The following is a 26,726-nucleotide window of genomic DNA, read 5'->3' as shown; positions in this document are numbered from 1 at the left end:
TGCCGTAACGCCCTGCGCTGTGTCTAGTGCACAAGGTAGCACAACTCCCGTGCGACCAAAGAAGAGAAGAGAAGAGAAACCGACCTGCGCCAACACGGACTCTATAGAACGCCCTGGCGCTACGTCATCAGTCGTGACTGACGTCACAACGCCTAGGCATGCCACATGGCGATATGATCGTGAGTGTTGGTTGTGCAGTGCCGTTCCTTTTGTGTTACTTATTATGTTTTTCCGACTACAGCAGTTATAGTGAGAGTTTTCACCATGGTGTACAACAGTTGTGTTCCTCGCAGTAACGGGAATTATCCAAATGGACCGAAGGTCCATGTGTTTTCGTTTCCTAACGACGAAAACCTTCGTCGCCAGTGGATTGCCGCCATTCATAGGGATGCATTTTCACCAACCAAATATTCCAAAGTAAGTAAATCCGATAATGTCCCATGTTTTCAGTTTTTATAGTTCTTTATTCTTTATTCATACCTTTTGAAGACCTGTACGATATTGTACCCACGCACCACTACTGGTTTTGTGTCGTCAGTCTTACGTAGTAAACGAATTTTGACCGGTCAGTTCGGCAACTAGTATTCACACTTGAATAGACGAAATCGCGTTTACTACATTATTTTTATTTACTCGAAGGCACGATTTATTTGACCTGCATGTAGGCAAAGACTGCTTTTCAGAGTAAAGATCATACTGTTAGCTGTGTTGTGACAAGTCAGGTTTTAGCAAAGATTTCCACTGAAAATAATAGTACGATGTGTAGATTCGAAGTTATGAGCTCTAATACAATCGAATTAGTGTTCAACTTCAGTCATTATTTTCGAAATTATTTTCAGGTATGTAACCTACATTTTCCAAAAGAGCATTTTCTGAAACATACAGCAGTGCCTTGATCAGAAAACTGGACGGAAAATAGTGGCTCCACTCTACACACCGCGACTTAAGAGCTCAACCTGTGCCATCAATTTTTCCCAACTGTCCTCAATGCCTGACACTGATGCAGAATAAACGAGAAGACCCAGAGGCAAGAAGAACAAGATTGGACAAAAGCGCTGTGTCTGCTGCAATATCTGAACCCTTGTGTACATATAAAATGTTTGAGGAAAGGGCAAGATTCACAATATTTAGCGAATTTATGGACTGTTTGGAATGTGAAACATTTAGTGAATGTTGCACTGTGGTGAAGAAAAAGGAATGTGTATTATTGGTTTTTATCGAGACTTCAAATTTTGTGCCATTTTTACTAGTGTCCGCTTGTATAACTCGTGATTTAGAGATAAATGTTTTTAAAGAACAAACAGCCTTAAAAACTGTAGGGAGTCACATTTTCCCGAAAAAGATTCAGGATATTGGTCAAGTGAATGATATTTTGGAACTACTTCTGTCCATAAGTGCCAATGTTCAAAGCACACACGACAACATTAATACAATCTGTGATGTGTTGCAAAACATTAGTAAAGTTACAGAAGAAAAAGAGAAATATAGAATTTTTAATGGACCAAGTTAGGCTGTTGACTGTAGCCCAAAAACGGTTGAAGTATTCTCCTGAATTTATAGTTTTCTGTGCCATATTATTTTCAATTTCCCCACATGCTCATAGGTTTATGAGAAAGTCTCATTATATGTTTGTGCCACATTCTCGTACACTTTAAACATATCTTTTGAAATTTGGTGCGAGCCATCATTTAAAGACAGAGGACTATGTCTCATTAACGATAGATGAGAAGCACATCAGGCCATATTTGGACTGTAAGGGAGCCACAATTCTTGGGACTGCATTCAATGGTGCCACTACAGCTAGCTGTGTATGTGCTTTTACGATCCTGAGCCTTTTGTCTTCATTTAAAGAAGTTGTGTATATTCTGCCTGTAAGAACTCTTCAGGCACGTGATCTTTTTACATACGTTAAAAATGATATAACAGGCTTGCACATTATTGGTTTTAAAGTGATTTGTGTCGTGACTGATAACAATTCCAACACCACCAAAAAAGAGTGTAGTTCATCCCCATCCTTCAGACCCTCGTTCACCAATATTTTTTTCATTGATAGTGTGCATGTGTTGAAATGCATTCGGAACAATTGGATCAACCAGAAAAATTCCCAACAGGTCCTCACATATCCAAATTTTGAAAACATGGACAAAACTTTGAAGAAACTCCATGCCTTGGAAAGTAAAACAGAGTAGAAAATGCAGCAACTTTTAATCTCAATCATTAAGTACACCTATGCTTGTGTATGAAATCTCTCTGTCCATCAAATTTTGAAAGGCAGAATGCGAAATATGCTTTAAACGTACAGGGGCTTCTTACTTTAGGTGAGGAACACAACCTGTATGAATATCAGAGTAATGTAGATTTCATGACTTTAATTGAAAATTGGTGGTCAGTGGTGAATGTACAAACAAAATGCAAAGGTGAACGTTTGAAAAATTTACTTAAGCATCCACCGACTGTGACAGGAAATGAGAATAATTTCTTGATTCTGAATAAGTTTTTGAGCTGGCTAGATGTTTGGGACCAGATAGGGTTAAAGTACAACTGTTTACACGAGACACCCAGTGGGCACTATCAAACACCACTCATGGTCTAACTGAAATGGCCAAGTACTGTGTTAATGAACTTGCCTTCAAGTACTTTTTGCCAGGTAAAATACAGACATATGCTCTTGAGGCAAGGTTTGGCAATTACAAAACATATGCAGGTTCACAATGCTTAGTATCGTTAAGACAAGTCTTTGAAACTGAATGTAAGGTAAGACTTCAACACCCCCTTTCACTGCAATCCAGTTTCTTTGGGAATGTAACTGTTTCTCTTGCAAATACTGATGAAAAGGATCATCTACATCTACTGTTAGTAGAGGTGGAGAAACCGCTTCCTCATCTTACATATTATCTGGTTACTGTACTCGGATTGCTCTAAAGAGACTTAAGTGAGAATTTTGTGCTTCAGTCATGGTTTTGGACAGGGAAGCATTACCTGAAGACAGTGCTTGTAATAATACTTTAATAGCAGCTAAGGACAGGGGAGACCTGCTGTATCCAATCTTGGATATGCTGAATGCTATCATGTACAATTACATAGCAGCACAGAAGCTAACTGAAAGTAGCAGGGAGACTGAATACCTGAGACACAGCAATCAGAGAGAGCTTGTAATTAATTTGACAACTAACAGGGTAAACACATTAGGTTTCTTCCTACCACACTTCACTTGAAAAAAAGGACATTCTAAAGATAGAGTACTAAGTGAGCTGTTACTTGTTTGTACAAATACTCTCCTCAATGGTTATGTGAAGAAAATTAATGATTGTTGTAATGCTAAAAAGAAGAGGAAAGTACAGACTTTAAGTTAAGAAATATATGAATGTAACTGTAATTGCGCTATTATTATTAAAACAAAAGTAAATTGCTTTTCATTTTTTCTCTAAACTCTAGCCACTTGGGGCACTAAAAATGTCATACATGGATAGAAGATTATGTTAACTATTGGTAAAAGAGTGGTAGGTCAAAAGTTTAAATTTATTTATAGCGCTAAGACAAACAAATTTCTGCTTCCGTTTTAATGATTATGGTCCTCCCAGACAAGAAAATGAAACTGCTGTACTACACCATAAGTGTTAAACACATACTGTTCAAGTGACTGACAAGGTATTTAATGAACTGCATACTGTACTTCTTGTGTAAAAGCATATATTGCCATGCTTAAATTTCATAGTCCAACACAAACAGAGCTGTTGCTGTTTATACACTATTAATACAATTAATAAGGAAGTTAGTGTATACTGTGTCCTCCCATGAACGATGGACCTTGCCGTTGGTGGGGAGGCTTGCATACCTCAGCGATACAGATGGCCGTACCGTAGGTGCAACCACAACGGAAGGGTATCTGTCGAGAGGCCAGACGAATGTGTGGTTCCTGAAGAGGGGCAGCAGCCTATTCAGTAGTTGCAGGGGCAACAGTCTGGATGATTGACTAATCTGGCCTTGTAACACTAACCGAAACGGCCTTGCTGTGCTAGTACTGCGAACGGGTGAAAGCAAGGGGAAACTACAGCCGTAATATTTCCCGAGGGCATGTAGCTTCACTGTATGGTTAAATGATGATAGCATCCTCTTGGGTAAAATATTCCGGAGGTAAAATAGTCCACCATTCGAATCTCCGGGCCGGGACTACTCAGGAGGACGTCGTCATCAGGAGACAGAAAACTGGCGTTCTATGGATTGGAGCGTGGAATGTCAGATCCCTTAATCGGGCAGGTAGGTTAGAAAATTTAAAAAGTGAAATGGATAGGTTAAAGTTAGATATAGTGGGAATTAGTGAAGTTCGGTGGCAGGTGGAACAAGACTTCTGGTCAGGTGAACACGGGGTTATAAATACAATATCAAATAGGGGTAATGCAGGAGTAGGTTTAATAATGAATAAAAAAATAGGAGTACGGGTAAGCTATTATAAACAGCATAGTGAATGCATTATTGAGGCCAAGATCGACATGAAGACCATGCCTACTACAGTAGTAGAAGTTTATATGCCAGCTAGCTCTGCAGATGAAGCAATTGATGAAATGTATGATGAGATAAAAGAAATTATTCAGATAGTGAAGGGAGACGAAAATTTAATAGTCATGGGTGACTGGAATTCGAGAGTAGGAAAAGGGAGTGAAGGAAACATAGTAGGTGAATATGGATTGGGGCTAAGAAATTAAAGAGGAAGCTATCTGGTAGAATTTTGCACAGAGCATAACTTAATTATAGCTAACACTTGGTTCAAGACTCATAGAAGAAGGTTGTATACATGAAAGAATCCTGGAGATACTAGAAAACATGAGATAGATTATATAATGGTAAGACAGATTTAGGAACCATGTTTTAAATTGTAAGACATTTCCAGGGGCAGATGTGGACTCTGGCCACAATCTATTGGTTATGAACTGTAGATTAAAACTGAAGAAACTGCAAAAAGGTGGAAATTTAAGGAGATGGGACCTGGATAAACTGAAAGAACCAGAGGTTGTACAGAGTTTCAGGGAGAGCATAAGGGAACAATGGACAGGAATGGCGGGGGGAGGGGGGGGGGGAATACAGTAGAAGAAGAATGGGTAGCTCTGAGGGATGAAGTAGTAAAGGCAGCAGAGGATCAAGTAGGTAAAAAGACGAGGGCTAGTAGAAATCCTTGGGTAACAGAAGAAATATTGAATTTAATTGATGAAAGGAGACAAAACAAAAATGCAGTAAATGAAGCACACAAAAAGGAATACAAACGTCTCAAAAATGAGATCGACAGGAAGTGCAAAATGGCTAAGCAGGGATGGCTAGAGGACAAATGTAAGGATGTAGATGTAGAAGAGGATGTAGATGAAGGTGAAGTGGGAGATACGATACTGCGTGAAGAGTTTGACAGAGCACTGAAAGACCTCTGTCGAAACAAGGCCCCGGGAGTAGACAACATTCCATTAGAACTCTTGACAACCTCGGGAGAGCCAGTCCTGACAAAACTCTACGATCTGGTGAGCAAGATGTATGTATGAGACTGGCGAAATACCCTCAGACTTCTAGAAGAATATAATAATTCCAATCCCAAAGGAAGCAGGTGTCGACAGATGTGAAAATTACCGAACAATCAGTTTAATAAGTCACAGCTGCAAAATACTAACGCGAATTCTTTACAGACGAATGGAAAAACTGGTAAAAGCCGAGCTCGGGGAAGATCAGTTTGGATTCCGTAGAAATGTTGGAACACGTGAGGCAATACTGACCCTACGACTTATCTTAGAAGAAAGATTAAGGAAAGGCAAACCTACGTTTCTAGCATTTGTAGACTTAGAGAAAGCTTTTGACAATGTTGATTGGAATACTCTCTTTCAAATTCTGAAGGTGGCAGGGATAACATACAGGGAGCGAAAGGCTATTTACAATTTGTACAGAAACTAGATGGCAGTTATAAGAGCCCAGGGGCATGAAAGGGAAGCAACGGTTGGGAAGGGAGTGAGACAGGGTTGTAGTCTGTCCCCGATGTTATTCAATCTGTATATTGAGCAAGTAGTAAAGCAAACAAAAGAAAAATTCGGAGTAGGTATTAAAATCCATGGAGAAAAAATAAAAACTTTGAGGTTCGCCGAGAAAGCAAAGGACTTAGAAGGGCAATTGAACGGAATGGATAGTGTCTTGAAAGGAGGATATAAGATGAACATCAACAAAAGCAAAACGAGGATAATAGAATGAGTCGAATTAGATTAGGAAATGAGACAAAGTAGTACAGGAGTTTTGCTATTTGGGGCGCAAAGAACTGATTATGATCGAAGTAGAGAGGATATAAAATCTAGACTGGCAATGGCAAGGAAAGGGTTTCTGAAGAAGAGAAATTTGTTAACATCGAGTATAGATTTAAGTGTCAGGAAGTCGTTTCTGTAAGTATTTGTATGGAGTGCAGCCATGTATGGAAGTGAAACATGGACGATAACTAGTCTGGACAAGAAGAGAATAGAAGCTTTCGAAATGTGGTGCTACAGAAGAATGCTGAAGATTAGATGGGTAGATCACATAACTAATGAGGTATTGAATAGGATTGGGGAGAAGAGTAGTTTGTGGCACAACTTGACAAGAAGAAGGGACTGGTTGATAGGAGATGTTCTGAGGCATCAGGGGATCACAAATTTAGCATTGGAGGGCAGCGTGGAGGGTAAAAATCGTAGAGGGAGACAAAGAGATGAATACAGTAAGCAGGTTCAGAAGGATGTAGGTTGCAGTAGATACTGGGAGAAGAAGAAGCTTGCACAGGATAGATTAGCATGGAGAGCTGCATCAAACCAGTCTCAGGACCGAAGACCACAACAACAAACAACATGGTATTTGGAGCTTTGGAAGTTAATGAAATGAAATTTCTTGTCTCTGTACACATTGCGGCAGAAGAAAGAAAGAAAGAAACATAGATATTTATTTTATTTCTTAAAATTGTGTTGGCTTATAAAGTTTCTCCATTACACTGCAAGATGTGAAATTTAATTTTTATTGCATACATTCTGAAGTGTTATCACATAAGATTGTTTTCATTCCCATTACATTCATAATGGTAGTGTGTTGCTCCTCTTAACAAGAAAACATGACAATCGAGTTGAGTTGAGCAACACATTTTGTATTGAGTGGATTGTGCAACCAGTGAAATCCATAATTCATCACACTTCATAGCAAAGCATATACTGCTGTACTTGAATGTCAGTTAACTTTTAGTTTGCAGTCAGTGTATATTCTGAGGGATCTGAAAATGTTTCACATGCATAGTGGGTTTCATAGCTACTCATAATGGTGGTGTCTCCTTCTCTGACATAGGAAAATGTGAAACTATTGGCGGTAGTTGGCCAACACACATTGTTCTGAGAGATTTCTGCAATCAATTAATTGTGCGATTTATTACACTTCTTAACAAATCGTGTACTCCCGAACTTGAATTCTGTTGGTGCTGGACCATGAAGTTGTTTTTGTATGTCAATCCTTAAAACAGGTGGAAATGTGTGCTTCTTTACCTTATTTGTAAATCTGAGGAAGTTACGTTTGTACTGGGTTGCTTTTACAAGAAACTGTGAACATATTGGTGCTCATGTTTAGGTATTTAGGTTGACTGTGGGGTGAGGAGCACTGAATGTTGATGAAATATCTTGCGATTGTACACGTTGGGCGAGGGCGTGGGGGAGAGAAAGAGAGAGATACTTGTTTTACCACATAAAATTTTTTTATCTTATAAACTTTCTCCTTTCAGTTGCAAGAGGGGAATATTTATCTTTTCTAATGTGCATATTTAAAAAAGTTTAAGCTCAGCAGTCTTTTCGATGTATGAAGCTATTTTGTTTCCTGTTAAGAATTCCTTTCGTTGAAAACGATTGTAATCTAATGACTGGCAACAGTTGGACATTTACACATGTAAATTAGTTCACATTTCCAGTGACGATGTTAAACGAAAATAAATACATAAGAATAATAAGAAACAAATTCGTTGCAAGGAGGTAGGGTTAAGTTTTGATAGTAAAAAGTATTAAGTAAATATTCACTACTGGCCATTAAAATTGCTACACCATGAAGATGACGTGCTACAGACGCGAAATTTAACCGACAGCAAGAAGATGCTGTTATATGCAAATGATTATCTTTTCAGAGAATTCACACAAGGTTGGCGCCGGTGGCGACACCTAGAACGTGCTGACATGAGGAAAGTTTCCAACCGTTATCTCATACACAAACAGCAGTTGACCGGCGTTGCCTGGTGAAACGTTGTTGTGATGCCTCGTGTAAGGAGGAGAAATGCGTACCATCACGTTTCCGACTTTGATAAAGGTCGGATTGTAGCCTATAGCGATTGCGGTTTATCGTATCGTGACATTGCTGCTCGCGTTGGTCGACATCCAATGACTGTTAGCAGAATATGGAATCGGTTGGTTCAGGAGGGTAATACGGAACGCCGTGCTGGATCCCAACGGCCTCGCATCACTAGCAGTCGAGATGACAGGCATCTTATCCGCATGGCTGTAATGGATAGTGCAGCCACGTCTCGATCCCTGAGTCAACAGATGGGGACGTTTGCAAGGCAACAACCATCTGCACGAACAGTTCGACGACGTTTGCAGCAGCATGCACTATCAGCTCGGAGACCACGGCTGCGGTTACCCCAGACGCAGCATCACAGACAGGAGCGCCTGCGATGGTGTGCTCAACGACGAACCTGGGTGCAGGAATGGCAAAACATTTTTTTGGATGTGTCCAGGTTCTGTTTACAGCATCATGATGGTCGCATCGGTGTTTGGCGACGACATCGCGGTGAACGGACATTGGGAGCGTGAATTCGTCACCGCCATACTGGCGTATCACCCGGCGTGATGGTATGGAGTGCCATTGGTTACACGTCTCGGTCACCTCTTGTTCACATTGACGGCACTTTGAACAGTGGACGTTACATTTCAGATGTGTTGCGACCCGTGGCTCTACCCTTCATTCGATGCCTGCGAAACCCTACAGTTCAGCAGGACAATGCACGGCCGCATGTTGCAGGTCCTGTACGGACCTTTCTGGATACAGAAAATGTTCGACTGCTGCCCTGGCCAGTACATTCTCCAGATCTCTGACCAATTGAAAACGTCTGGTCAATGGTGGCCGAGCAACTGGCTCGTCACAATACGCCAGTCACTACTTTTGATGAATTGCGGTATGAAGCTGCATGGGCAGCTGTACCTGTACACGTCATCCAAGCTCTTTCTGAATCAATGCCCAGGCGTATGAAGGCCGTTATTACGGCCAGAGGTGGTTGTTCTGGGTACTGGTTTCTCAGGATCTATGCACCCAAATTGCGTGAAAATGTGATCACATGTCAGTTCTAGTATAATATATTTGTCCAATGAATACCCGCTTATCATCTGCACTACTTCTTGGTGTAGCATTTTAAATGGCCAGTAGTGTAGTTACTTGAATGTAAAATTTCCGAAGCTTGCAATGGGGCAAAGCATCTTCTCATATTGATCTACGTTTGTTTCGACACGATTCATTAATACAGAATTATGAACTTCATTTGTAGTTTTACGATAGTAAGAAAATCTTTCATCTAAATAAAACTGCAGTATCCAAAACAATACCAAACATTTTGTCCAAAAATAAGAGATTTATAGTGATCAGCACGCCCAGGCGTTTCTGCCTGCAACATACCTGGTGTTCGCCGTGCCAAGCTGACGTGACGTCACGAACAAGCGCCGAGGCCTTCGTTCGAGTCGGTGTTGCCTGCGCCCGCTGCGCCGGGCCCCATGTTGCACGTTGGTGCGACTACCCGGCATTCCCCCGCCACAACAGAATTGCAGACAGGAAATCTACGGGAAAGAAGCGCCGTCGAAGAAGAAGGTGCCGTAAAATGTTAATTCCCAAGACGGCGCAGGAATACGAAGAGCGGACAACAGAAGATGAAGATCGTCAGACGCGAACACCAGTGCGCCGCGCGGGGCCCCTCCTCCACTTAGTGAGAGTGGTGGTGGGGGCAACCCGGCGCCGCGCGCTACAACGCCGGTCGTCTAGTAGTCAGTGCGGCAAATCGACGCGCCGGTGGCAGAGGACAAGGTTGCTACGGCAGAGGACGCGCCGAAAGCCACACCACCGGTGAAGGTGTAGCAGCTGCCGCGGCGCCAACGCGGGAAGAGGCAGTCTCGCAGACACCGAGGCACCAGTCACTCGAGTCGGCATTTAGCCGCAACGCGGCTCGGGCGCGCCAAGGAGAGCTCCGCACGTGTATGTTTACTCGCCGCGCGAGGTAATGCGTTCGCTGTTGTGACTTAGAGCTCTCACAAGATATGGCGTTCTCTTACCGCTAGACGACGGTGAAACGTTCGACGATTCCTACGCGCGTCCAAAGGCTTATGAAATTGAACGGTTTGTGAGAGACGACATGCATGTCGAACCCCACGAGCTGATAGACAATACTGACAGTGATAGACAGGTGTAGGCCTATCTCAAGATGAAAAACGAAGAAGCGTGTGACAAACTAGTCACACGTTCCACCAACGGCTACCGCTTTCGCCACTCTGACGGTAACGTAAGCATGGTAACCGTGGATAACACGGGTATGGCGCGCGGTGCGCATATTCGAATTGCCGTTCGAGGTCCCGGCAGCGCTCGTTACTGACGCGTTGGTACTATATGGAACGGTCCTAAGCTACACGGGAGAGAAGTGGAACACCTCTGAGAGGAGGAGGAGGAGGAGATTAGTGTTTAACGTCCCGTCGACAACGAGGTCATTAGAGACGGAGCGCAAGCTCGGGTGAGGGAAGGATGGGGAAGGAAATCGGCCGTGCCCTTTCAAAGGAACCATCCCGGCATTTGCCTGAAGCGATTTAGGGAAATCATGGAAAACCTAAATCAGGATGGCCGGAGACGGGATTGAACCGTCGTCCTCCCGAATGCGAGTCCAGTGTGCTAACCACTGCGCCACCTCGCTCGGTTGGGAACACCTCTGAAACCTATCGCGTGCTCAATGGCGTCCGACAGTTACGCATCGAACTCCGCAAACACATGCCGTCGTACGTGTTCATCGGAGGTTGCCGAGCCATTATTATTTACGACGGACAAACGCGGACGTGTGCCGGCTGTGGATGGGAAGGCCACGTGCGATCCAACTGCCCCCATCGCCGCTGTCGAGGTGCCACGTGCGGAACCAGTACAGACAGCTGTGTCAACCGCGTTACCGCTAACGTACGTGGAAGCGGTGCGGCCGGTGTGCACAGTTGCCGCGCCCTTGCTGCAGTCAGACAGAGGCTGTCAGGCTACAGGGACAATACGGTCTTGTAAAGTTCGAGCGCTAGCGATCTTCAGTCGGATGCAGAAATGAAAAAGGCAGGTCGGAGTGCAGTTGATCAGTCGGTTCGTGGCGATGGACAAATTGCCATTATTAAATGGTATGACAACAAATCTGTAATTGTTGCCTCATCTGCAGAAGGAAAATTGCCTCTAGGACGGTGTAGGCGTTGATCAAAGCAACACAAACAATATGAAAATATCAGAAGGCCTCTTGCTATCGAAAAATATAATGAATACATGGGTGGGGTCGACATCCTGGATCGTATCATGGCTGTTCACAGACAAAGTGCAAGAACAAGAAAGTGGACAGTGCGAATGACCCTGCATCTCTTTGATTTTGCTTGTGCTGCGGCATGGATAGAGTACAGGAGAGACTGTAATGCACTGAAGGAAAGAAGGAAAAACACGATGGACTATCTACAATTTAAAATTGAGGTATCAGAGTGGCTTATCCATTCAGGAAATGATACATCTGATATTAATGACGAATCTAAAGGTGAAGATAAATAAGTTTTTACTGCTTCCAGCTCCTCGAAAAGACAAAGTCTTCCAGCACCAATTCCGAGTGATGCTAAACGAAAGAGCAGTGCTGTTCACATGCCAGAGGTCACGAACGATGAAAAGACTCATCGTTGTAGACGACTAGGATGTAAAAGTGTAAGAGCACGAGTTTTCTGCACAGAATGCAAGATTCATTTGTGCCTTGTGAAAGGTAGAAATTGTTTGCGAGATTTTCACACGAACTGAGCTCACCTAGAAAAATCAGTGTATGTTAAAATAATATAATTTAAAAATATTAACACTTTAATACAGGAGCAAATTTCATTGTACAATATCAAACTTGCCACATAAATCGATATTATAACTTACGGAGTCACATACATTCATTCCACAATTGTCTGTTGAAAGCACCGATGACGGCTGTTAATCACTTGAAATCGATTTGCAAAAGTAAATAAAGAAAAAATGATTTTGCGACTGGTTGCTGCTTAATTTGTAATTTTATGCTACTCGTTCTGTCGGAGTAGTAGGTATCCTTTTGAGATTTTCAAATGTCAGGTTGTCTTGTATTTTACCGACAAGCTCGTCAAAGCAATGGATAGACATACGAAAATAGGTATTAAATTTGTCTTCGTCTTTGCGCAATTCGGAATACATTGTGATTCGTACATCTTTTTCCACCATAGGATGCACCCAAAACCGTCTCTGTAGCGTGGAATTTCTCTTTTTGTATATCATATAGGCTGAAATGACTTTTACTTGCAGCGAGTTCATTTCTATACATCCGATCAAACAGAACGATGTGTTAGGCCCGTTGCACACTTAGGCCGGGGCCACACGAGCGGAATAGCTGCGGAACGTCAGAAGCGCAGTAAATGACCGCACCGCTATGGCTGCATGGGATAGATGTCCACACGGGGCGGAACGTCTACGGCTGCGGAATTTTGCCTCTTGCCAGCCGCATCGCCCATAGCGAGGCGGAAAAACCTGCTACGGCACACGCAGCGCTATGGGTCATGAGAATCAATTGGGCATTTCACACGGGTGGTGCGACAGGTGTGCGGAGAAGGGCCAGCTGACAGCAGTCAGTGCTGGGAGCGGAGTAGAGTGGCCATTTGCAGCAGGCAGTAGCGTGCTGCGTTCCGTGCGACTACAAAGTGACTTCCACGAGGTGCCCACTAGACATTGAGAAAATAGATATGGAGATTCCGATAATGGAAGTGGAATAAAGGCCTTGTACTTGGGATGTAAGGACCGAGGAATACAAGGACAGAAATAAGAAGGATGCAGCATGGCATGAAAACTGCTGTGCATTATTCGATGATTTCGAAGATGATTTAAGCACAGAGAAAAAATCCGTTGGTAAGTTTTTCGTCCACTATTAGAATAATACAATTGGTTAAAAGATCACTCTGAATTGCAACATAGTTAACGAATTAGTTTTCTAGAACTCGTTAAGTATTTTTGTTTAGAAATTTCTGAACAATGATAAGTGTTGAGAAAGTCCTGCATTTCTGTTATTGTTGACATGTTACACATTGATCATGTAACAACAATGCACAAATATAACAATAGAAAAGAACAGCATATTTGGACAATAATATGTAAGAATTGGCAATAATGGTATCGATTCTTTTGCATCGCATGAATTAAGCCACATGATCGCCTTGGACAATTACAATCTTGGATAGAGTGATAAATCACTAAAAATAGAGCATTAACCCGTAACTGGTACACCTGGGTCCCAGGGACCCGAGCGAAATTTCTTTTTTCCAGCTCCGTGATGTGTGTGGTAGCACTGACTTCCCTCTCCCTGTACTCTCCTAACAATCAACTGGCTACCAGCCCACAACATTGTTGCAGGCGTTTCTTTGTTAGTTTTGTTTCTATAAAGGTGATCGGGTCCCGTGGACCCAGGTGTACCGTTAGTGAAAGTTTTCTTTTCGTGGCATTATTTCCGGTATCTTGGATTTACGGTGTAGTGCTTCAGAAAAATGAGCGAGGAAGATACTACAGATAATCTGAACGAACCATTGGACAGTGATATTGAAGACATAAGTGGAAGCGACAGTGACTATGAAATTAGTGAACATGAAACTGGAAGTGATGAAAGTGATGATGGAGACAGTAACAACGAACAATCTGGAACTAATTATATCTATGGAAGAAACAGATTCAAGTGGTCAACAACACCCAGCATACGTGGAAGAACCTCTCAAACCAACATCATTGCTCCAATTCACTTTCCTGGCATACGTAATGCAGCTAGACAGGTAACAGAAAAGACCCCTCTAGCATTTTGGGAACTACTTTTCAGCAAAGAAATGATTGCAGAGGTAGTACTCAGAACCAATGAAAAGATTATGTCATTGCCACCTGAGTCAAAAAAGAATTCTTTTTCAAATCTAACAGACAGTACTGAAATAAAAGCTGTCATAGGTCTTTGTTATTTGTGGGGAGCCTTCAAGTCAAACAACGAAGATCTGAATGGTTTATATGCTACAAACGGCACTGGTAGACCAATTTTTAGGGCAACTATGCCCTTGAAACGTTTGCTGTTTTTATTACGTTGCCTTCGTTTTGATGATGCAGCAACCCGTGACGCAAGGAAACTCACAGATAAACTGTACCACATCTCTTGGCTCTTCAATTCATTGATAGAAGCTTGTCAAGAAAACTATTCAGTCGGAGAGTACGTCACTGTTGACGAAATGCTTGTAGGATTCCGTGGTAGATGTCCATTTAGGATGTACATTCCATCCAAGCCACGGAAATACGGTATAAAAATATTTATTCTAGCTGATGCCAAAATGCACTACTGTTTGAATGCAGAGATATATTCGGGAAAATCAGCTGTAGCCATCCCGCGCCGTGTCCTCTTACCAACAGCTGTTGTCATGCGGTTGGTTGAACCAATCAAGGGAAGTAACAGAAATGTGACAGGGGACAACTGGTTCTCAAGTGTGGAGTTGGTCAATGAGTTGTCGAACTGTAATTTGACTTATATTGGCACCATGAGAAAGAACAAGGCTGAGCTACCACCAAGCTTTTCAACAGCAAAGGGCAGAAATGTGTCTTCTTCAATCTACGGATACTCTGGTTCTGTAACAATACTTTCACACGTCCCCAAAAAGAACAAGGTTGTCAACCTGATATCGACAATGCACCATGGAGAATGTATGGTGGAAAATAAGCCTGAAATAATCCATGACTACAATAAAACAAAAGGTGGAGTTGACGCACTTGACGAAAAGACGCATAATTACACGACTTCTAGAAGAACAAGGCGGTGGCCTATGGCAGTCTTCTACACTATGCTAGATATAGCAGGTGTAAATGCTTTTGTTTTGTACCATGGGAAAGAAGATACTGATGATGTGACACGCAGAGAATTCCTCATTGAACTAGGTACACAACTCATAAGTGATTGTATGAAAAGAAGATTGGATTCTCCATTTTTGAGAAAAGATATCCGAAATTCCATTTGTGATATTCTAGGCATGACCCCCTCCAAGGCATCAGGAACATCCCAGGTTCACAGTGAAGCTGGTGCTACTAAATCGAAGAGGAAAAGATGCTCAGTGTGCCCATCTAAAAAAGACAGGAAAGCATCCCGGGCGTGTGCCAGATGTCGAACACCATTATGTTTGGAATGTTCCACTGCTTTATGTCCAAACTGTTTCGGTAGTCTGGATGAATGAAATAACTGAAATGGACTGGTGAAGATGCTGTATAATTGAAACCTAATATTTTGTCATAATTTCTGCTATTTTCAAAGATCACATAGTCATTTAGCTGAGAAATGTACTAAAATTTATCCAAAAGTTGTGCCTGCAGAAATTTTTATATTGATTTTGAACTTTTCTTCTGGCTTACTGTTGTGAAGCATAGTACATTTTGTGTTTAAACGTGAAGTTTCAGTTGTCTATCTTACTATTTGTAACTGATGTGCAGGACTTTCCAAAAGTATATTTTTCACATTTCGTATTTTATGCAGTTTATTGTCCTTTTTTGTAACATCTTTAAGGTATGACCATAAATGAGGAATGTGGTTTTAAAACATTAGTAACAAAACATTAATAAAAGTTTCATATTTAAATTTCATTTAAATGTGTTTTTTTTACCAAAATATACTCAAAACTTGGGTGGGTCCCGAGGACCCAGATGTACCTTATGTGTTACAATTTATAGGTGTACCAGTTACGGGTTAAACAAACCAGGTTCAGTAAGCACTGCTCTCAAACGAGTTTCTGGATAGTGTATGAAAGAGTCAACAATAGCTGATTAGTTAGTTTTATTAAGTCTCAGGTGAATTTACAGGTGTAATTACCGATAATAACAAGCTATACAACAATAAAATTAATAAAACTGTAAATATTAAGGAAAATGCATAAAAAAGTTCATTTTCTGCTCTATGTAACACCTCAGAGTTTGCTGTTCTGCCAAGGCACTTCACCAGCCTCACTTACAAAATAATTTGCCATTACACTCTGTTTCTTATTGCTGACACACTTCTTCTTTCATCCAAGTTTGTTACAGTCTCAAATCCATTCACAATAAATGTGTCTTCAATTTGGTGCCCATCTCTCTCGCGCACATAATTATGCAGAACACAACATGCTTTTGTTATGTCAACAGCAAAATCCAATTTCACATTCATGGCTCGCTGGAACACGCGCCATTTGTTCGACAATATGCCGAAGGAACATTCAACGTACCTACGAGCCCGTGACAAACGGTAGTTGAAAATTCTCTTCTCGCGTGTCAACATTTTACGACCATATGGTCGTAGTACGTGTTCTGAGAGTCCAAATGCTTCGTCACCAACAAACACATACGGTGTAACTATCCCAGTGGCATTTGGTTAGCCAGAGGGCTCTGGTATACACAATGTATTTCCGGTCAGACGTTTCCACAGGGTAGATTTTTCAAAAATTGTGCTGTCTGAATCTTTTCCAAACGAGCCAATGCCAACAAAAATGAATCTATAATCTTAGTCTGCCACTGCTAAAAGAACAATGGAAAAGAAGTCCTTATAATTATAAAACAGTGAACCACTCGTCTTAGGTTTGACCAACCGAATGTGTTTACCATCGATTGCCCCTATGCAATTTGGGAAATTTGCACGGATTTGGAATCCATCAGCAATATTCTTCCACTCCTCCTCTGTCGGCTGAAGCAGACACTTGTCACGCAGGCAGCCCCAAATCGCACAGCACACTTTCCTCACTATGTCACTGGCTGTTGACTTGCCTGTTCTGTATGTATAGTGCAGATCAACTAAGTGACAACCAGTAGCCAAATACCTAAAACCAAAGATATAAATGTATAAAAATTACGTTCAATATTTAGTCATTATTTAATGAAGTCAAAGATTTTAAAGTTACGTTAAATGGTTGGTTCAAATGGCTCTGAGCACTATGGGACTCAACTGCTGTGGTCATAAGTCCCCTAGAACTTAGAACTACTTAAACCTAACTAACCTAAGGACATCACACACATCCATGCCCGAAGCAGGATTCGAACCTGCGACCGTAGCGGTCGTGCGGTTCCAGACTGTAGCGCCTTTAACCGCTCGGCCACTCCGGCCGGCGCTGTTACGTTAAATTTCCGTTTCTTTTTTTTCTCCTTTGTAGGCCAGAAGGCACAACAAAAGTGGCGTAACATTAGGGACTATTATCGGAAATATGTAAGGAAAGTGAAAAATCTGGTTCAGAAGCAGTAAGAATATTAAAATACGTGTACACTGACCAGCTGGGGCTCTTGGCACCTGTTTTAGAAACAAGAGATTCAGTTTCAAGTCTACAGGAAGACGAAATTCAGCACTTGGAACATCCTTTGGAAATTTCCCTCGCAGAAGACGACACCGGCAATCCAGTAAAATCAGTTGACGCCTCAACACCTGAGCAGATTTCAGTAGGCTCATCAGTTCCACAAAAGAAAACGAAAGTGAGAAGCGTGAAAACAGATCTTGAAGCTAATTATGCAAATTTCTGGATAGTCCTCCAATTCATTCTCCGTCCGCTGAGGACGGAGACAAATCGTTTTTGATTCCTTGTTGCCCACGCTGCGTAAGTTTGATTTAGATCAAAAACTAGAATTCCGTATGGACGTTTTACGCCTACTTCAGCGCATCCGAAACGCAAAATCGCAACCATTTCATGGCTGTTATGCAGCGTGTCAGCAACCTATGCAACATGCACCAACGCATGCAGTAAGCCCAGGACATTTCCAAACATTACATACACAAGGAAATATGTACAACCAGCGCGCAGCTCTTCAATTAGTGCAGATGCAATCTCAACAGTATCGAGCTGAAAGAATTCTGACGTCTAGAGAACAATCGCCTTCTATTTCACCAGAGTTTATTGATTCCGACTCTTGAGTAGAGTGTTTTTGCAGAAAAGTGAATTAAAAGGACTTACTTTCCCTTTTTGCATGTCCATTCTGTTAATTTCATTTACAGTTAATTGATGTTTCTTATTCTCAAGAGACAGATTTACATGTAACATTGCATTCAGTACCAATAAAGAAAAGAGAATTAAACTTGTTCGTTTATTGACCTAATCATTATCTATTTAAAAAAAAATTGCAATGAAAGTGTTGTTAAAACTAGTGATAGACATTACTGGGTTCTTTAATTTTAGCGGAGATAATTTTTGGCTGAGACAGGATACTTACACATTAGAATTCACTTACCTTAAAGTTATAGCCAGCATTTCCATTGAAGGTATGGCGAGTCTCATGTTCGTGTCTTGCTTCTGTAAAGCGTTTCTAAGCGTGTGATGTAATTCATCGAAGCTTGAGTAAGACATTCGGAAATAGTTGAAAAATTTCATTTCATCCTCTCGTAGCTCGTTAAATATAACGTAAAACGCCCGTTGCAACAACAGACTACTCACTACTGGATGCACCAAGTACTTTCGGTGTATTTTTCTCTTTTTCAGTATTTTTAACCCTACGTATGCCACTACTGCACAGTGTCGAGTATCCATCGCGACTACCAGCTAAAAAAAAAAGGAGAGAACAATTCAGTCTATTTGCTTGGCCGCCTCGTGGCTACGAAGCGAAATATCTTCATTCTAAGAACATTTCGCGCTGTGCTAGAATGAAAAGTGTTTTCTTTTTCTCGTCTCTATTGTCATTTAATAGCAAGGTAAACAGTTACCAGGTCGACTTTACTTACTTTCTTAAAAATTGTGTTGATAATAGTTATTTAATGTTTTGTGAATGAAACAGTGTAGACAAGAAAAAATGACACATACAACAAATAGCTAACTCTATACCTGAATCTGCAAATGTCTTTTTCTACTTTTAAAATGATGAACCTTTTAAAGATGCAACGTTAACATAAATTGTGACTGTAAATGCCTTCATAGACGACATGCGGAAAATAAACACGTCACAACACTGCATTGTGAGCGAGAATAGCCTCGAGCGTGGCGCGCCGTAGGCAGCTGCGGCCAAGCGCCAATATACGAGGGTTGTTTTTTAACCCTTTCAGACTCCTTGTCCATTTCAATGGACACTACTTTCCGAGAGTAATATCTCATATCTGACAGCACAGATGGTGGTTCAATCTGATGGGCGATCCTGCCATCTAGTGGTGAAGTCACGAAGTATTTGGACGTTGTTTGAGACAAGATGGCCGCACAGAGAAAGCATGTAAAAGGTAGGTACATATTTCGACCGATTTTACGTGTTTAAAGGTTAGAGTTCCCCTTGTTTTTAAGTTTTATTTGTTTTAGTAAGGTTTTGGATACTTTCTGTAGCAAAATTAGATACATGCTTCGGAAAATCACTGTATTATCGACGTTACAAAACTTATGTCCATTGAAATGGACATTTAGTCCCAATGGTTGTTTTTACTTGTGTGCTTGTAATGTATCTCTGCTATATGAAAATAACTTCTGTGATCCAACTGCGCCTTTTTTTGTAACGTAGGAGACGAAACTAATTTATTTTATGTCACCAAAAGTTCAGTGGATAAAATTCCAAGCATTTATGTACAATATTGCAGTAGTTGTACTTGATGTTATTGCTTCAGACTTGGTATTTGCGTCTTGTTTCAACACTGTTCATGAAATTGCTTACATCTGACGTATTGATTTTCAGAATTATATCATATTGAGAGGGATGCTTCCCAAATACTGGATTTGCTGATGTCAGGTGAGGTTTCTGACTTAGAGCTCTCAGAAAACGATGAAAGTGGCCTTGATGATGCAGAATCTATTCCACAATGCACTAGACCTGGTATGTAATAATAAAACAATCAATCTCACCTGACTATTATATATATTTTGACCTGGTTGCTGCTATACTGCATTGTCATTTTTAGGTGCTGATGTAGTCACAAACTATGAAGAGGAACAACTGGAGGACGATAGTTGCAGCACAGAAGAAGATGACCAAAATCATACTTATGCACAGGACTCAAATGTTGAAGACTATTATTCCATCTGAGTGGGTGTTTACTGAAAAAAGTGATATTAGATGGAGAAGAAAATCGCCTACACTCCAAATCACACATATAGGTGAAGACCAGTATTCAGTGCAGCCATCAGAGTGTGATATGACACCCATTGAATATTTTTCAGAGTACATTTCTCATGCTTGCTTAGAAAATATGGTTGAAAAAACCAACATGTATGCATTGCAACATGGGAAAACATTTACACCGACAAATGTAACGGAAATAAAGGCTTTCCTAGGACTTTATATAATTATGGGATGCTTGAAATACCCCAGAGTTAGAATGTATTGGGATTGAGCATTGCATTTAGATCTCTTTGTGGAAAGTATGTCAAGAAAGACATTTTTCCAACTGGGATCAAATTTCCATGTAGTTGACAATTTGGCAAGGCCAGAAAATTGCAAAGACAAATTTTGCAAAGTGAGACCCATTTATGATTGTATTAGACGTAGATGTTTGGAACTACAGATTGAGGAAGAATTATGTGTTGACGAGCAAATGATTCCTTTCAAAGGTCATTTAGGAGTAAAGCAGTATTGTAAGGGAAAGCCTAAACCTTGGGGTATAAAACTGATTTTATTATGTGGAAGAAGTGGTCTGTGCTATGACTTTCTGTTGTACCAAGGAGATACTCCAGAAATCTGAAACACTTTTGTAAAAAAGTTTGGTTTAGGGGCATCTAGTGTTCTAAAACTTGTTAAGAGAATTCACAGGGAACATGCTTATTTATATTTTGATAATTTCTTCACAACATTCAACTTACTAGAAATATTAAAAATAAAAAATATATATGCAGCAGGAACAGCAAGACTATGTCACATGCCAAATGTACCTTTCACCAGTGATAAGGATTTGAAAAAGAAAGGGCGTGGTTTTTCTGAAGAAGTGGTGAGCATGAATGAAGCAGTGATAATGTGTAAATGGTTTGACAACAGACCAGTAGTTCTGGCATCAAATGTTGTAGGATGTGGTAGTCAAGATGAAGTACAGCGGTGGGAAAAATCAAGAAAGACATATGTTTCTGTCTCACGGCCTGAAGTTGTACGTCGTTACAACCATGCTATGGGTGGTGTTGACAAAATAGATATGTTAATTAGCATGTATAGGATTTTTATTAAATCTAGAAAGTGGACATTGAGAATGTTGTTCCATGCTGTAGATTTAGCGTGTGTGAACAGTTGGTTGGAATACAAAAGAAATACTGAATCACTGGGAGAGCAAGAGACAATGGATTTGCTTCATTTTAAGGTGATAATAGGAGAGGCTCTTGTAAAAATGGGCACTAGTACCAAAGTAAAACTTGGCAGACCCAGTAGTGATTTACAGGACATAAAAGCAAAAAGAGCAAGAACTGAGATTCGTCCGGCACCAGAGATTCGGAATGATCTTACTGGACATTTTCCTGAGTACCATGATAATACAGAAGCTTCAAGGTGTAAAATGCCTAGTTGTAAGAATAAAACTCGTGTATTTTGTGAGAAATGTAATGTTCATCTATGTTTTGTCAAAGGAAGGAATTGTTTCAAAATGTTCCACAATGCAGGATGAAACAACCGTTGATACTGTTTGTCCATTACAATGGACATTCTGTAAAATGTAAATAAAAATGTTTTCAGTGATTTTGTTGGATTTATTATGTTTCCTGTGGTGTCACCGCCAGCCTTTAAATCGACCGCGGTCCGTTAGTATACGTCGGACCCGCGTGTCGTCACTATCGGTGATTGCAGACCGAGCGCCGCCACACGGCAGGTCTAGAGACACTTCCTAGCACTCGCCCCAGTTGTACAACCGACTTTGCTAGCGATGGTTCACTGACAAAATACGCTCTCATTTGCCGAGGCGATAGTTAGCATAGCCTTCAGCTACGTCATTTTCTACGACCTAGCAAGGCGCCATTATCAGTTGCTATTGATCTTGTGATTAATGTACAGTCAAGAGCGACGTTCACCATTAACGGATTAAAGTTAAGAATTCCACCAGCTACGTCCGTTTTTCTAAATTCTAATTTCCTTGTCCTGTTCCAGACCTCACGCCAGCCTGCGCGAGCTAAAACGCGTGCCTTTCGGCATCCTCTACTAATACGGTGTTGGCTCTCCTGCCAACCCACATTTCTAATACCCATTTTTACCTATTACAATGAATAGATTTTTTTTTCATGGCTGAGAATAATTTACACGCGCGAACGGCCCTTACTTAACCCTTTCAGACCCAGTCCCGTAGTCCGCGCGGACGCCGCAACAAGCCACTGCGCCACTTGCCGGCACCCTTCCCGTTCACACTGATGCAAGTTGCAGCTCTGTAGCTGACGTGTACGCATCGCTGTGCTACTTTATAATGTTTACGATTATTGAATCGCCCGCCGCGTGTGAGATACGGTCAGTGATAAGTTTTTTGACCGCGAGAAGCCTATCGGCTGCAGAAATTCATCGTCAGTTAACAGAAGTTTATGGCTTGAATGCAATGAGTGAAGGTAAAGTGCGTCAATGGGTTACAGAGTTTAAAATGGCCGTCAAAACGTCCGTGACGAATAACGCTCAGGCCGGCCCTCTGTGATCACTGATGATTTGGTGGCTGCAGTCGAAACAAAGATTCGTGAGGACAGAAGATTCACAATTTCCACTCTTTCTTTGGAATTTCCACAAGTTTCAAGATCGGTTTTTATACAAAATTGTGTCTGAAAACCTAAACTTTAAGAAACTGTGTCCTCGGTGGGTACCCAGACTCCTCACAGAGGACCACAAAGGGAAGAGATTTGCCACTTCATTGGACGTTTTGATTCGTTACGAGGAAGAAGGGGATGACATTTTGAGTCAAATTGTCACTAGAGATGAAACATGGGTATCTCATATCACTCCCGAAAGCAAGCGACAATCGATGGAATGGCGACACACAACCTCACCCGTCCAGGTCAAAGCCAAACGGACGCTGTCAAAGCGCAAGATTATGGCAACTGTGTTCTGGGACCGGCGCGGTGTTTTGCTAGTGGACTTTATGCCACGAGGAACGACAATCAACTCAGATGCCTACTGTGCAACTCTAAAGAAACTCCGCAGAGCAATTCAAAACAAAAGGCGCGGCGTGCTGACCAAAGGACTTTTGCTCCTGCACGATAACGCTAGGCCTCACACCTCTCAAAAGACTCGGGATTTGATTGATTCTTTTGGCTGGGAAGTTTTGGACCATGCACCATACAGCCCCGACCTTGCTCCTAGCGATTTTCACCTTTTCCGGTACCTGAAACACCATCTTGGCGGGCAGCGCTTCAATGACGACGATGAAGTGAAAGCGGCCGTGAACTCTTGGCTGTCGGAGCAGGCGGCCGAATTCTTTGAAGAGGGAATTAAAAACTTAGTTGCCTTGTTTATTTAAGCACTTGTCATACCATACAACTATGTAGAAAAATAGGTAAAAGTGTGTAGAATCAGAAAATAAAAGTTTTTTTACAGAAGTATTTGTATCTCCTTTTAAAAATAAAAACGGCCCTTACTTATAAAACAACCCTCGTACATCACTCGATTACTCGAGACTGGAAAGAGATATGGCTCTCCTTCCAGTGTTAAAAACAATTTCGATATCTTACTACAATTCGTACGCAGCATTATACGACCTCAAATGCACCAAACGCAAAGTAGCAGGCGAAGACATTTTTTACTGCCAACTTTTCAAAATTTGCGCTGTATTTTACTTAATTATGAAGTATCACGATAACCATGGGCAGCAGCGAAAAGAAAACCAGTTCATTATCAAGCTGTGATATCAGGCTATAATATGCGTAAAAACAGTTTTTTTTCGTCGAATAGTTTCCTCACAATCGAATGAGAGAGATTGCGTAGCGTAGAACACAGACGAATTCCAAAACTGTGGTTTTTAATTTTTTACACGAAAAGTATAAGTTGTAATGAGAAACTAACTACATGGACGGATGTAGCTTTCCTTCGTTTACATGAAACTATTTTGTCTCGAAAAAAATTGATGACTAGATATTTGGCTCTCCGCACGAACATTCCGCAGCTAGCCGCATGGCTACAGGACTCTGCGTCTAGCCGCAGGTCGTCGACCGTTGCGGAAACAATCCGCTCGTGTGGCCCCCGCCTTACGCGGATGGTCCGCGCTCCCCGTTCCGCGCGCGGTTGGTAGTCACGTATTCGAATGGGGCACCACACAGTTACGCGGACGGTCCGCAAGCGACTGAGCCGTCCGCGCAGCCCTTGCGCGCAGCGGACCTTCCACGTCAGTTGACTACACAGAAACAAGTTGGTGCGTGCACAGTCCTGCGGATACCGCGCACGCAGTAGAAGCACAGTACCTCATTTCAGCCGTAGCATTCGACTATTGTGGTAAATATGGGTGTGATTTAAGAAGTTTCCAGAATGTATTGTGAAATCTATACAGACATGTTAATTGCCGAAGTTGAAGGAAGGCCTCACTTATGGGATCCATCGCATGGGGACTACAAGAACCGTGAAATGCGATTGAAGGCGTGGCTAGACGTCTGTGCAAATATAATACTTGGCTTTGAAGGTCCGAACGAGGCAGATCAGAAAAAGTGTGGTAAGTAGACGCATATTTTCCTTGTGTTTTTATTGTAGTTCTATACAAAATACAACGATTTACAATTATAGAATTATAGACATTCACAAGTTCAGTTTATGCACAGTACAAACATTGATTATGTAGAAAAACTGTACACAACCGCAAATGCCTGTCACTGAGATAAGTGGCCTCTGTTCAGTGAATTTTTGATTCCTGCCAGGGCACAGCTCCTCTACAGACAAAATATTCCGCCAATTTACCTAGTACAGTATTACCCGATTTACTGACAGGTGTAGTTTCTGCCACATCTTCGAAGCTGGTAACATACAGGGTATCTTCAAAGTTGTATCCCTCTCTTACTCGAACAAAATTATGCAAATGCAGCACGTTTTGACAACAGATACTGCTAAATCAAGATTGACATTCAGGGGCCGGTGAAAAACCCTCCACTTGTGGCTTAGTATTCCGAAAGTACATTCGATAAACCTTCGGGCTCGGGTAAGTCGGTAATTGAAAATCTTCTTCTTGTGGGTCATGTTTTTTCGCGCACACGGCCTTAACACATGTTGTGTTAATGCGAATGCCACAAGAACATATGGCACTGGAGAGTCGTGAGTACCTTGCAGTCACATTGGTGGGGGTAACGCTAATTTTCCATTTTCCTCCAAAAGACGCTGTTTTTAAAAATATTTGAATCAAAGTTCCGTATCCTCCGACATCAATGAACGTGAAACAATAGTTAGTGTCACAGATGGCCATAAGAATAATGGGAGAAATAATTCTTGTAATTGAAGAAAAGTTATCTACTTTTGATAGGTTTTACTAGACGAATATGTATTCCATCCGGGGCTCCGATGCAATGAGGAAAATTGGCGACGTTTTGGAAACCATGGCTAATTTTGTTCCATTTGTCTGTTGCGGGCTCAGGCATGCATTCTTCTCTTAACATAGTTCAAATAGTGACTCACCTGCCTTGTAATCTGTCCAATCGTTGATGCACCCATTAAATAAGAGTAATGCAGATCTGTAAATGTGTTTCGCTTCCAAGATACCCGTAACGTGTAAAGCATATATTTGATACTTATGTACATTCACAGAGGAAAGTAGACTCAATTCTAGGTATTAAGTCTGCTACGCTGACCTAAAACCTTAGATGTATTCCTTCTTAAAATAATACATGTACACGTCCTCAGTAATAAAAGACTTATCGGCCTTGTTATTTCAGTTGGCAAGACCCAGACGAGATGGAAACTGCACGGGATGCCTATTTTAAAAGCCTCACTAGAATAAATCAAAAGAGGTCCGGATCAGCAGCGTCTAAGAGGCCTAAATACATCTACCATGAGCAGTTACACTTTCTTGACCGTCTCCGAGATGCAACAACAGAGAGTAACTTTGACTCAGTATCGGTCGTGCAAGGTGATCTGTATAACAATGCACTCGCAGAAAACAGTCGAGACGAACCCTCTGAAGAACAAACCGATGATGTCCGACTGAATGTCAACACCGAAAAACAATCTTTCAGGAGGAAGAGGCCTATCAAGAACACAAAATTTGAAGATAATTTACTTACATTATTAAAAGATGGTAAGGAAAAGGAGGAAGACGACGACCGAGCATTCTTTGTTTCGCTGTTGCCCTCTGTGAAGACATTAAATGTTGATCAGAAGCTATTATTTCGTACTCAGGTACTTCAACTGCTTATGTCGATTAAGCAAACAACTCAGGCTAATTTAAACATACACCCCCCCCCCCCCCCCCAGTTCCCATCAGCTCTTTCCACTGTCCACCGACCTCTTTTACCTACGCCCCACCTTCAATATCCCAACAGCATCCTAACCAATCAATGCAGTACCGCGAGGATCCGTCCGCACAGACACAAGTTGCGACTCCCCATCCCTCT

At 41.6% G+C, this 26,726-nt stretch overlaps 1 protein-coding gene across 3 annotated transcripts in view; it reads right to left on the bottom strand.

Annotated features, from left to right (window-relative positions):
- The window catches only part of LOC126484026 (uncharacterized), a 250,502-nt gene that overhangs the window by 116,280 nt on the left and 107,496 nt on the right, over positions 1–26,726 (bottom strand). The window contains exons 3-4 of one of the 3 annotated variants that reach the window (XM_050107359.1): positions 16,909–17,123; positions 16,233–16,824 (exon numbers count right to left, since the gene is read on the bottom strand). The exons of the other annotated variants lie outside the window; for them this stretch is intronic. Of the exons in view, the coding sequence (XP_049963316.1) occupies positions 16,811–16,824; positions 16,909–17,123 (229 nt within the window). The 3' untranslated portion in view covers positions 16,233–16,810. Of the gene's footprint in view, positions 1–16,232; positions 16,825–16,908; positions 17,124–26,726 lie in introns of those variants that run through there. 3 annotated transcript variants of the gene reach the window in all.

Source organism: Schistocerca serialis, chromosome 6 (genome assembly GCF_023864345.2).
Source record: "Schistocerca serialis cubense isolate TAMUIC-IGC-003099 chromosome 6, iqSchSeri2.2, whole genome shotgun sequence".
In the NCBI taxonomy this organism is placed as follows: Eukaryota; Metazoa; Arthropoda; class Insecta; order Orthoptera; family Acrididae; genus Schistocerca; species Schistocerca serialis.
The sequence above is the reverse complement of the archived record's forward strand: the minus strand, read 5'-3'. Positions and strand labels throughout refer to the sequence as shown.